This window comes from Oncorhynchus mykiss, chromosome 20, assembly GCF_013265735.2.
Source record: "Oncorhynchus mykiss isolate Arlee chromosome 20, USDA_OmykA_1.1, whole genome shotgun sequence".
Taxonomy (NCBI): Eukaryota; Metazoa; Chordata; class Actinopteri; order Salmoniformes; family Salmonidae; genus Oncorhynchus; species Oncorhynchus mykiss.
Window position 1 is genome coordinate 34756704 of NC_048584.1, and position 14274 is coordinate 34770977.

General features: G+C 42.2%; 1 protein-coding gene across 1 annotated transcript in view; it reads left to right on the plus strand.

The window, feature by feature from the left end:
• The first annotated feature begins 10065 nt into the window (after positions 1 to 10065).
• Positions 10066 to 14274, plus strand: part of LOC110499391 (CUB and sushi domain-containing protein 1) — a 412624-nt gene continuing 408415 nt past the window's right edge. Inside the window, exon 1 of the mRNA XM_021576507.2 lies at positions 10066 to 10478. Coding sequence (XP_021432182.2) covers positions 10412 to 10478 — 67 coding nt within the window. The 5' untranslated portion in view covers positions 10066 to 10411. The remainder of the gene's footprint in view (positions 10479 to 14274) is intronic.

Genomic DNA, 14274 nt, shown 5'->3' on the forward strand with positions numbered 1-14274 from the left:
CAGGTACAACCAAGGCCGCTGTGGAACGGGTAAGGGGTGTAGCTTACCTCTGGGCAGGTGCCTAGGAGCCTTACACTGGGTGGAAGAGGAAGAGGAAGCATAAACCCTCATGTCCTTAGCCAAGGTAGGCCACCAGTACCTCCCGCTCAAACAGCGCACTGTCCGACCGATCCCATGATGACCAGGTGACGTGTGGGCCCAATAGATCAACCGGTCACGGACAGCAGACAGGACGTACAGACGCCCAGTGGGATACTGGACGGGAGCGGGCTCTGCACGAAACGCCTGCTTAATGTCCGTGTCCAGCTCCCACACTACCGGCGCCATCAGGCAGGAGGCGGGGAGTATGGGAGCGGGATCCATGGGCCCCTCCTCTGTTTCATACAGCCGGGACAATGCATCTGCCTTCACGTTCTGGGAGCCTGGTCTGTTAGAAAGGGTAAACACCTAAACGGGTGAAAATATGGAACCCTCACCTTGCCTGGTGAGGGTTCAGTCTCCTCGCTGCCCGGATGTACTCCAGATTGCGGTGGTCAGTCCAGATGAGAAAAGGGTGTCTAGCCCCCTCAAGCCAATGTCTCCACACCTTTAAAGCCTTTACGACAGCCAACACCTCCCGGTCCCCCACGTCATAGTTTCGCTTCGGTGGGCTAAGCTTCTTCGAAAAGAAGGTACAGGGACGGAGCTTTGGTGGCTTACCCGAGCGCTGAGAGAGCACAGCTCCTATCCCAGCCTCGGACGCGTCCACCTCCACTATGAACGCCAAAGAGGGATCAGGATGGGCCAGCCCGGGAGCCGAGGTAAACCGAGCCCTCAGGTGAATTAAAGCCCTGTCTGCCTCAGCTGTCCACTGCGCACCGGGCCCCCCTTCAGCAGTGAGGTAATGGGAGCTGCTACCTGACCAAAACCCCGGATAAACCTCCGGTAGTAGTTGGCAAACCCTAAGAACCGCTGCACCTCCTTTACCGTGGTGGGAGTTGGCCAATTACGCACGACTGCAATGCGGTCACTCTCCATCTCCACGCCTGAGGTGGAAATGCGATACCCTAGGAAGGAGACGGACTGTTGGAAGAACAGGCATTTCTCAGCCTTGACGTACAGGTCATGCTCCAACAGGTGACCAAGCACTCTGCGCACCAGGGACACATGCTCGGCGCGTGTAGCAGAGTATATATAAATGTAATCAAAATAAACCATTACAACATACCCGTGCAGGTCCCTGAAAATCTTGTCTACAAAAGACTTGAAAGACTGATGGAGCATTCATCAACCCGTACGGCATGATGAGGTACTCATAGTGCCCAGAGGTGGTACTGAAAGCCGTCTTCCACTCGTCTCCCTCTCGGATACGCACCAGGTTGTAAGCGCTCCTGAGATCTAATTTGGTGAAGAAGTGCACCCCGTGCATTGACTCTATCGCTGTGGCTATGAGCGGTAGTGGGTAACTATACCTCACAGTGATCTTATTCAGACCTCGATAGTCAATACACGTTCGCAGACCTCCCTCCTTCTTCTTCACAAAAAAGAAACTCGAGGAGGTGGGTGAAGTGGAGGAATGAATGTACCCCTGACGCAGGGATTCGGAGACATATGTTTCCATAGCCTCCGTCTCCGCCTGTGAGAGGGGATACACATGACTCCTGGGAAGTGCAGCGTCTACCAGGAGATCTATCGCACAATCGCCCCATTGATGAGGTGGTAATTGAGTCGCCTTCTTTTTGGAGAAGGCGAGAGCCAAATCGGCATATTCAGGGGGAATGCATCCGGTGGAGACCTGGTCTGGACTCTCCACCATAGTAGCACCAACGGAAACCCCTAAACACCTACCTGAGCACTCTCACAACCACCCTCTGTGGCCAAGAAACAGTGGGATTATGACAATCTAACCAGGGTAGTCCCAGCATCACGGGAAAGTCAATAAGGAAGAGACTAATTCTTTCCGTATGACCCCCCTGCGTCACCAACGTCCGCGGGTAGCCAGCATGTTTTCCAGCCGGATGGACAAGTCCACCAGCTGGTGTAACGGATGTGAAACGGCTAGCTTAGTTAGCGTGGGCGCTAAATAGCGTTTCAATCAGTGACGTCACTTGCTCTGAGACCTTGAAGTAGTAGTTCCCCTTGCTCTGCAAGGGCCGCGGCTTTTGTGGAGCGATGGGTAACGATGCTTCGAGGGTGACTGTTGATGTGTGCAGAAGGACCCTGGTTCGCGCCCGGGTATGGGCGAGGGGACGGTTTAAAATTATACTGTTACATTGATGCTGTTGACCCGGATTACTGGTTGCTGCGGAAAAAGGAGGAAGGTCAAAAGGGGGGTGAGTGTAACGGATGTGAAACGGCTAGCTTAGTTAGCGTGGGCGCTAAATAGAGTTTCAATCAGTGACGTCACTTGCTCTGAGACCTTGAAGTAGTAGTTCCCCTTGCTCTGCAAGGGCCGCGGCTTTTGTGGAGCGATGGGTAACGATGCTTTGAGGGTGACTGTTGATGTCTGCAGAAGGTCCCTAGTTCGCGCCCGGGTATGGGCGAGGGGACGGTCTAAAATTATACTGTTACACTGGTCGAACGTGAGGGTGGTGTCTCTGCAGGCCAACTCCCGACAGATGTCCTTGCGCAGACTGCAGCGGTAATGATCGATCAGGGCCCTGTCGCTCCATCCCGCGCCAGCAGCCAGGGTCCTAAACTCCAGGGCGAACTCCTAGGTGCTCCTCATCTCCGGGTCAGATGGAAGAGGCGCTCACCCGCCGCTCTACCCTCGGGCAGGTGGTCGGTGACTGCCCGGAAACAGAGGGTGCACTCCTCAAACTGGTCCATCTCCTTCTCTCCGCACGACGTTGGCCCACTCCAGGGCTTTCCCGATGAGGCACGAGACGAGGGAGTACACCCTCTCACGGCCCGATGGAGCCGGGTGGACGGTCGCCAGGTATAGCTCCAGTTGAAGCAGGAACCCCTGGTAGTTCGCCACCTCTCCGTCCTACTCCTGGGGCAGGGAGAGATGAATCCCACTGGAACCAGGTGGAAAAGGGGCACTAAGAGAAGACCCTGGTTGTTCTGGTGGAGGCACTGGAAGAACTCCCTGTCTCTTCCAGTGGTCCATAGCCCAGACAATGAGGTCCATGGCAGTGCCAAGATGGTGAAGCATTGCTGCATGCTCCTGGACGAGCTCCTCCTCCCCTGTAACCGGGGTACCTGGTCCTGCTGACTCCATACTTGGTCGGTGATTCTGTAAGGGTGCGTGCTGATGGCTGGGAAGTCAGGCGCAGGAGATCGAACTTGGTATAAAATGAAGCAGTTTAATAAGTGCTCAAAAATTTAGAAACAAAAACATATACAAAATAATAAAAGTGGGTACAAAACCTGTTGCACACCAGAACATATCTTGCACAAAGCTTACAAACAAACAATCACCGACAAGGACAATGAGGGGGAACAGAGGGTTAAATACACAACATATAATGAATGGGATTGGAACCAGGTGTGATACAAGACAAGACAAAACCAAAGGAAAATTAAAAGATGATCAGCGATGGCTAGAAAGTCGGCGATTGCGAACGCCGCCCCAACAAGGAGAGGGACCAACTTCGGCGGAAGTTGTGACAGAACCTCTCAATTGTGGTAAATAGAAACTCTCAATAGTAGTAAATGGAACCTCTCAATAGTGGTAAATGGAACCTCTCAATAGCGGTAAATAGAACCTCTCAGTAGTGGTAAATAGAACCTCTCAATAGTGTTAAATAGAACCTCTCAATTGTGGTAAATAGAATCTCTCAATAGTGGTAAATAGAACCTCTCAATTGTGGTAAATATACCTCTCAATAGTGGTAAATAGAACCTCTCAATAGTGATAAATAGAACATCTCAATAGTGATAAATAGAACCTCTCAATTGTGGTAAATAGAACCTCTCAATAGTGATAAATAGAACCTCTCAATTGTGGTAAATAGAAACTCTCAATAGTGATAAATAGAACCTCTCAATTGTGGTAAATAGAAACTCTCAATAATGATAAATAGAACCTTGCTTTCTCTTATTATGATGTGGGACATCATGTTCAAATCATCTCTATATGAAAATAGTCAATATATTTATTCTTACAACCCTTTTCTTCGAGTCCCTCTAATGATATTCTACTCATAGGACATTTTTGAGTGGTTCTAATAAGTGACATAAGGCAAAATAATCAAGTCAGCAAGTTTTCTCACTATTTTTGATTGAGTGTTTTGTTGTTGAAATAGATGACTGTGTATTGCCATATCATCTAAAGAGGGTTGATGTTCTAGCACAGATGTTGTGTCCTCTCAAAAACCTGTTTATAGGTCCCAAGGTACATTTTAAAGGTTATTATGTAGAAGAATTGCATCTGAAATGCATGAGGTGCACTTCAACAGCATGACCAGTGCTGTTAAGTTCAAGGTTGCAGTCCATTAAGATGCATGGATTCTGTTTATTTTGATTGTGTACTCTTAAGGAATCAATAATGAATTAAAAATTAGGTTATGGTACACACGTGTTCATGTACATTTGATTATTGTCCGTTTGGAAATTTGAGTTAAAATGTTAGTTACGTACTCAGATTTAAGTAGGTTTTGGCCAACACTTTATTGAGGAAATGTGAGTCAGAAAGTACTACAAAAGTAACCATTACTGAAACTGCTTGTAAATTGTTAAGAGATGTTTCCCATGCTATCCCAAAGAACAGGAACCTTCTGACATCCCTGTAATGAAATGGCTTGTTTCATTGATTAAAGTCAAAGATTCTAAAATTTTAGAACATGATTTCCAACAGAAATATACAGCATATACATTTAAAAAAATAATAATTTAAGATTACTTCTTGAACAATTTTTGATTATATATCAAAACACAATCCTTTCATAAAGTTTATGGGTTTATTATGAAAACATGATAATGTACATACAGTAACATGTTTTGGCATCGCCAGGGCGGGGATTTATTATCTACAACATTTGCTCATATTCTTTGGGCTAGTAGAGCTAGATTAAAGGGGCAATCTGCAATGTGTTATATGTAGTCCATTTTTGGACTTATAAATTAATAAAATGTACCTATATTGATACTTGAAGAATATAACTTAATATAAATGCCTCATGAGCTTAGTTCAACTGTTGTACCCCAAAAGATAAGCTTGTTTTACTCCAATTTTTGTAAATAACGTAAATGTAAACTCTATATAGCCTCAAAACATGGTTAAAACTATCATTTTGATATCAGGGATGGTCAGTTATTGCATCCATAGCTATGTCTATGAGAGTGGTACCATTTCTCCAGCCCATTCCCTCAGTATTTAACTGAAACAGAGGCAGGGATATGGCTTTGTTATTGTTTCAACTGCTGATTGCCCCTTTAAAGCTACTGCTGAACGTGATTACACTTCTAATGAAGAATGATGAATATTTGGTTTAATGAGTCTTCTTGACCTTCAAGTTTGTAACCTACAGTATTACCAACCTCCTACGATGTGTCCAACTGCTTGCCATCACATCAAGTGAAACATACAACAGAAATGCCTTCTAAAACTCTGAATGACTAATCTACTTGCTTCAGTCTGCTTATATGGTCAGTATGCTACTAACATCCATATCACACCAGTGGTTCTCAATCCTGGTCCTAGGGATCCAAAGGGGTGCCCATTTTTGTTTTTGTCCTAGCGCTACACACCTGATTCAAATCATCAAAGCCTTATGGTGAGTTGATCATTTGAATCAGGTGTGTAATGTTAAGGCAAAACAAAAATGTGCTCCCCTTTTGGGTCCCCAGGACCAGGATTGAGAACCAGTACTCTACACACCTAGCCAACTTAATGTGTTACTGATACTCAAAATCTAACAGTCTAGTAATTAATGAGGGACAAAATTGTACTTTGAAAGTCTCATTAGTGGCCATTGCCAAATCACTAAATCAAAGTTATGAAGTTTCCATAGCTACTGATGGTTTGAGTGATACTGAGACCTTGGTTTTCCAAATCAAGTCTTGCTTATCTCCTCCCAAAATCTCCTAGTTGAGGCATCTGCACCCAAAAAGCCATCGGCACTAATTACTTTCTGTTTTCCTGAAATCTTGTTCTCACCTGTTGCACAATTTAATTTCAGGCTTTAGTGCTGTGTCACTGTCAGCATTATTTAATAATGTTTGAAAGACATTGTGTCTTTGACGTGAGTTTGTATTAAATTAGGAACACTTCATGCTTTGGGGATTACTTTCTGATTTGGTAGGTAGTAACTTGCATGGTAATGGAGTTGCCAGAAAGCCCCTAGAGTTCCCAGTAACTGTAACTCTAGCCTAGCGGTTAAGAGCATTGGGCCAGTAACTGGAAAATCGTTGGTTTGAATCCCGAGCCGACTAAGTGAAAAAAAATCTGTTGATGTGCCATTGAGCAAACAGTTTAACCCTAATTGATCCAAGGTAACCTGTCTAAATGACTATCGCCCCATAGCACTCACATCTGTAGCCATGAAATTCTTTTAAAGGCTGGTCATGGCTCACATAACAGATCCACAGATGATGCAATCTCTATTGCACTCCACACTGCCTTCTCCCACCTGGAGAAGAGGAACAACTATTTGAGAATGCTGTTCATTAACTACAGCTCAGCGTTCAACACCATAATGCACATCAATAAGCTCAGGATCCTGGAACTGAACACCTCCCTCTGCAACTGGAACCTGGACTTCCTGACGGGTCACCCCCAGGTGGTGAGGTATGCAACAATACATAATCCATGCTGACCATCAACAAAGGGGCCACTCAGGAGTGCGTGCTTAGTCCCCTCCTATACTCCCTGTTCACCCACGACTGCGTGGCCACGCACGACTCCAACACCATCATTAAGTTTGCTGCTCACCGACGATGATGAGACCACCTATGTGTGGCAGTGTGGTGCCAGGCCAACAACCTCTCCCTTGATGTCAGCAAGACAAAGGAGCTGGTCATGGACTACAGGTAACTGAGGGCTGAGCACGCCCCCATTCACATCGATGGGGCTGTAGTGGAAAAGGTCAAGAGCTTCATGTTCATCTGTGTCCACAGGTGGTCTAGAGGAAGGCCCTAAAAACTGTCAAAAACTCCAGCCACCCAAGTAACATACTGTTCTCTCTGCTCCCACTGCACCAGGTCTGGAACCGTCAGGACCCCGAGCAGCTTCTACCCCCAAGCCATAAGACTACTAAATAGTTAACCAAATAGCTAACTGGACTATCTCCATTGACCCTCTTTGTACTAACTCTTTTGACTCATCTCATACACTAATGCTACTGTTTATTATCTACCATGTTGCCTAGTCACTTTATCCCTACCTACAGTATATATGTACAGTTCTACCTCAATGACCTCGTACCCCTGCACACCAACTCAGTACTTGTACCTTGTGTATGTGGCCAAGTTATCTTTACTCATTGTGTATTTATTCCTTGTGTTATTATTTAATATATATTTTTCACCCTATGCGTTGTTCGGAAGGGCCCATAAATAAGAATGTCACTGTTAGTCTATACCTGTTGTTTACGAAGCATGTGACAAATACAATTGGATTTGAAGTCGCTCTGGATAAGAGCATCTTCTAAATTACTCAAATGTAAATGTAAAATGTAACTGCTCTCATGTTCCACTTGAGCAATCACAAAAACTGCTAAACTCAATTAATATGCAATTACAATACAATTAGAATATAATTACTATGCAATTACAAATAAATGACATAATATTACCATGCAATTACAATAACATTACTATGCAACTATGATATTACTGTAAAAAAGTGTTACTTCCCACTTATGAGATAAACTTGCAGGGTAACAGGCTAGAAGCATACAATGGTTGCAATGTATTGGTTGATTGTTTCTTCCATTAAAATCCATTTGAGTTTTCTTCAGGATGTGTGGTAGTTAATTAACCACAAGAGGTTTGCGTGTATGCGCTGCCAATCATCACCCCTCGCTGAACTACATACCTGCAACCTGTGGGTGGAGGGTGAGTGAATTGTGGTGTCATTTATTTGCAGAGTACTGTCATTAGCAAATGTGTTTGTCATAAGTTGGGTGCAATAGGTAGAATTTTTGCTTACGCAGTGCTCATAACAACTTTCACTCACAGGCAGCCTCAAATGGTTTGATAGATTGGCCCTAAAGCCTTCCATAAATTGTAGAACACAGAGACAGGCCCATTGCAGTACATCAATGTCAAATAGATCAATAAATCCATGAATTGAATGTCATGCTATTTTTCTTTATGAGAAAATAGTATCATAAACTGTAGTACTGAATTTAACTAACAAGTAGGCTAAGTGACAAGTAGGTGACTGAGTAAGGCAAGGAGTCCACTGGTGTGCTCATAAATTCATGACTTTCCAGCCCACTCATATTTAGAGGATTACTCTTTTATTTAGATTTAAATGTACAAATATTTTTAATATTCATTATGATTAAAGGTCTGTATGTCCATGCTTTTCAGTAGCCATTTTACATAGTAATAGTGATAAGCCACAGGTACTCAATATCTACAGGTAGTTAACAGAATGACATGGCTAGTGCTGTTGCCAAGAAAACAATAGTATGTGACCAACTGAACTAAGGCATAGGTTATTAGACTGTGCTAGTACACTGAACTAAATCATAGGCTATTAGACTGTGTTAGAACACTGAACTTAAGCACAGGCTATTAGACTGTGTTAGTCCACTGAACTAAAGCATAGACTATTAGACTGTGCTAGTACACTGAATTAAAGCATAGGCTATTAAACTCATCACTCAAGCGTGGTTCACTGAACAGCCAATGCATGAATCCCTCAATGAAATATGCATGATGGCATACTTAGACCTTGCAGACTATACAGAAATATCAATGTCACTGTTAATCAGTTATAATATTCAGATCAGGGAAGTTTGTTATTCAAATTAATCTAGAGCAACAGAAAATGACATGTGTATGTCCACACCCATATTAATATCTAATTCAGTGCTTTCAGTGCCACATTCAGAATAGAACATTAGTCTACCTGTTTGTTAATGTGTGTTGAATTACATTTGAATTGTCTCATCTATGGATAACAAAAATAAACAAATATAAATCTCAGCAGAACTCTTGTTTGCATAGACCCTTGATTAATTGTTAGTAAATGTAAATATATGGTGGACTTTGTCTCATTCAATTTTTTAAAACTAATTTTCACTAGATGGCAGCAGTTACACGTTTTAGTTTACTGTGTCGCTGTCCAGTGTACTTGACGCAGTTAATAGAAAATAGCTGGACTAACCATAATACTTTTCATTTTGGCAGTGATCTTTTTTTGTAGTAATGACCACGTGAAAAGCCAAACACAAATTGTGATCGAGCCTATTTGAACATTTGAAATTTGATAAATTGTCTTCCGTTAGTTACCTGTTCAGGAAAATGCCACGTTTTTGCTCTCAGTACAGCAATCCGGGTAGTGTAGGCTAACCTAGAAAAAAACGTATAGGATTCTATTGGAAAAATCCCTAATCCTACAGGATTTTTTTGACAAGAGAACTTTATAATCGAATAGATCCAAGTAAACATCCGCCTTGTAAAGGGAATCCCAGCTTCAGTCATCCACACCTTCTGAAACAAAAGTGCATTCATGAAATATAATGATGTCTATGTATGTCTTTGTAGGTTACCTAACCAAATGGAGGGAGCATAACATTGGTGATAGTGAGAGAGTGATGATATTATGTAGTGTTACATTAACTGTCTATAAAGCAGCGGTGTTTACACTGCTTACATACTGGGCAAACGTTAAACCATCAACACCTAGGCTACACACAACAATCCTTTGCATATGAATTTGATCGGTTATGTAACCGGTGTATCAATATACACGTGCGATCTAGTGAATTTGGTTTTATTCTTAGGGTTCGTGTAAAGCAGAAACGTACAACGTATCAATATAAAAACATGTCATTTTTGTTGGTCACGGTGTCGCCACTTGGTCTAGTAACTAGTCGATATTACGGCGCTAACATGCGTTTCACTGGGTTATATGCATTTGCACCTGTGTTGGTGCTTCTTCAGAATGGTAGGCTACCCGTCTCAAAGTTGCCGTGAAGGCACTCAGATTGATTTACAATTCCCCTGCATCATATATGATGGTTGAGTCCAACTCCTTCCGTTGGATACAGGCACCCTCTATTCGTTCCTCTCTTGCAATCTCCTAGTTGCCTACGCATTCTGTCTTTATACTTGCATCCAGGAAACCTATTTGGGTCTCATCTCTACGATCTCGTATCTCTGCAGTAGCCTTTCTTGATGATATGAGAGCTAATATAGGCGAATCCCTGCACCATAGGCGTCACATCTTCTTGCCAAAGCTGGATCTCTATGCATTTTTGTGATCGTTGAACAAAACCCAAGAAACCGGTGGCTGCGTGGAATAACAACGAACATGACTGCGATGGGGAAATTTAAGCATACCCTGCTTATTTTTGCAGGTCTGATTACCGCAGCTAACGGTAAGTTACTCCATATGTGTAGTTTGCTCTCTATAGATGCGACTCTGTCAAAATTATTGTTCGACGTGTTTAACGAAAACATCAATGATAATCTGACGTTTAATAGTTTGAGAAAAACTTGCATGAGGGCAATTTATCCAGAAGCAAAACGTTTCACAATTACGGTGACTAAACGCCTGATTAATACTTGTGGTTTATTGTGTATTTTGATGGTAGTCCATGGTTAAATTACAATGTAGGCTTAATTTCAGTTTATACGTAAGCTTATGACTAAAACCTGACGGTCGGTCTCATTCCTGCTTTTCCGAGTGAGACTGGCATGCCGTTGCACAAGTGGCTCATCAATAGCGCCTTTATAGGTTTTACATTTTATTTTGCCCAGGCTGACCGGTGTCTTTGTGCCCCACAATGGTTTTAAGTGTTTTAAAAAGCCACATTTGAGTGAAAGAAACACCTTGGCCTCCACAGAGGTTTCATGATTAGGCTATCATTTTCATTACCATTAATATTCCTCTAGCCCAATTATTCATGATTCGTTATCAGCCTGTTATTTATTGTTTCTTCACCATGGATTGTAAATCGTTGCCATACACTTGTGCAATAATTCCCCCTGTAATATTATTGCAGTGGTTTTATTATTCTCATATATGTTTCATTGCCATTATTGGAATAATAATGTAGGCCTATTTGAGATGTGTCTACTTCTTATTTGAGACTATGTTGGTTCCCATATATGAGTTATTTTTTGATCATATCTATAGGTTTTGTGTAATTTAGTTGAAATACTGTCTCTATCTTTAATGGTAAACCACAGAGGTACAGTGATGTGCAATTCATGTTTCATATTTGTGATGGTTAAGAATATATTGCTAGTAATGAAAACACATAGATGACTTGGCAAATAGGCTATCATCATTTACTTTTTCTCAATAATACCTCTTAAAATGACACTTTCAATCACGTAAATGTAATTGAAGGGGATAACCAGTTCAGGGGCCACAGTTGAATATTGAATATATTAGAAGCATCTGTACTCATAGCTAGCTGGCTGCTACGCATTTCTGTACCAGATGATGAGAATTCCGATCTTGCTCTGACAATTGGCAGTGATGATAATGACATGCCTTAGTTTCATATTAGTAGGCTATTTGAGATGCTACAATCTACCCTAACATCAAACGTTTATCCATGAAAAAAACCTCTGGAACACATGTTGACAAGGGAGGCTCACTGCATAGGTTGTTGTACAATAACATCTGAATATTGGTGATTCAACATTGTTTCACTTGTGTCATCAAAACTAGACTTTTACCATAACCCCAGGTAACATAGCAACCTCAGCAGCATATATGACTAATAGACTATATGACTATTTGTATTGCTGTCTGTGAGTGACAGCCTAACCACAGAGCTTGTACATTCTCTCAATGTTAGTCTCTCAATGTTAGTCTCACGTAGTAAGGCCATGGAATCACCCTGGAATTGCACATGCGGGCTACATGTTTCTAAATTGAGGAGTGTCTGAATCTCTAAACACAACACCCTCGGCACGCTTACAGGTCATAGGCCGGCCTCCTGACATAGAGTGAACCCCTGACTTCTTCTACCTTCAATTCATATTTTGACTTACAATTGATAGTGAAGTGCAGTGTCATCACCACTCCCACCCACACCCACCCACCCACTCCTGCAGCCATATTAGGCAAGATCACATGCTTGTTCTGATGCATTTGGATTCTAGGTCTTTCTATAAACCAGTGTACCAGTGAGGATTTCCTACACTGGACAACTTGTTACAGCTGTCGATAAGTCATCGCTAATAATCAGCCATTTTTTTTGTCCGTCATTACATTAAGATATAAGGGCAACATAGCTACAGTACATTCAATGAAATTCACGATTTGATTTAAAAACCTACGTTTAACCCTTTGTCATGGTTGGTGTCTTGACGGATTTGTCCAAAATTGTGTGACATAAACCATTCCTTTTCTGTCCTTTCATTTATGGCAGTGTAAATTGCCCTTTTATCATACATGAATCATTAATCAGTTAAATTAGACATAGAATTTTAACCCTGTAAGAATCCTGGATCTTGCTGTCTGACAGTTTTTTGTAAAGAGATTTCAGAAATGCAGTGTAACTACGTAACATTTCGTGTCTCCTTATGTTATGGGATGGAAACAGTTTTCATAGGCACACAAATCCCCAAAAATGTATGCCTTTGCAAAATCTAATGCTTCTACCCGAAGGAGTCACGATATCTTGATACTTAAAACCTAAATCGATACTGTCATTAATGTGTTCTTCAATAATTATGCATAATAATTGTTGGATGCACATTTGGTGTCCAGCTGATTAGTTACGCCCTGATATTTTCACACTTCATCATCTGATCCAGGAAGGAATTTTCCAAATAACAATCAAGTGACGAACAGCTGTTGTGATAGTGCATGCGACACAACAACAGCCCAAGTGCTGGAATCCACGGTTGTGATTGTGCCTGGATCCACGTTGGATCTAATCACTGTTGTTTTCTATGTGATTTACAGCAGGGTCTCGTTAGATTTAACAGAAAAAAACATAGAGGTAATGAGTTCATGTTTTCATAGTATGTTTTTGTACCTTGGATTAACACCAAGGCTACTGTGTTCAATTGTGTAGGAAATACTTTTTCACCACACCTAAAGTTATTCCTATTCATTATTCTGGATAAAATGACAACAAATTACATTGCCTAGTGGGCTTATTCACAACATTATCTGGTAATGAAATAACATGACACATACATCTTGTTTTTAATGCTAGACCTGCAATTTTAAACAATACAAGGGCATAGCCGTGGGAAGTAGGGGCGCTGAGGGTGCTGTATTAGCGGACCGATATAGATGTCTTCAGCGCTGGGACTTTACTAGTCCTGTATTAGTTGACCGATATAGATGTCTTCAGCGCTGGGACTTTACTAGTCCTGTATTAGCAGACCGATATAGATGTCTTCAGCGCTGGGACTTTACTAGTCCTGTAATAGCGGACCGATATAGATGTCTTCAGCGCTGGGACTTTACTAGTCCTGTATTAGCGGACCGATATAGATGTCTTCAGCGCTGGGACTTTACTAGTCCTGTATTAGCTGACCGATATAGATGTCTTCAGCGCTGGGACTTTACTAGTCCTGTAATAGCGGACCGATATAGATGTCTTCAGCGCTGGGACTTTACTAGTCCTGTAATAGCGGACCGATATAGATGTCTTCAGCGCTGGGACTTTACTAGTCCTGTATTAGCGGACCGATATAGATGTCTTCAGCGCTGGGACTTTACTAGTCCTGTAATAGCGGACCGATATAGATGTCTTCAGCGCTGGGACTTTACTAGTCCTGTATTAGCGGACCGATACAGTCATCTGTAGTGCAATTTTTAAAAAATCTGCAGACCGTTCTCCTGCTCCCTTATAATTATCTGTGATTTCATTTTTCATCCGTTTTTGTGAGAGATGTTTACACGTTTTCGTTTGTTTCTCTCTGATTCAATTGAATGATGTTGTGCTACTCTGTTGCAGTAAATCCACGTGTGGTTATTATTGGGATGACAATGTCTAATGCTGGCTTCAACTTGGCTTTCCCTACAAATTCTTCCATTAAAAAAGGAACATGGTTTTTGCTCAATTTCTCATTATAAAAACAGTGATGGTGAGATTCAAATAGTGAGATTAATGCTGCCGCTATTCCTGGCTTTATCATGTGTGCCTGCGTCAGCCACATAGGGTACAGAAAAATCTCCATGCATCCAATATATTTAGT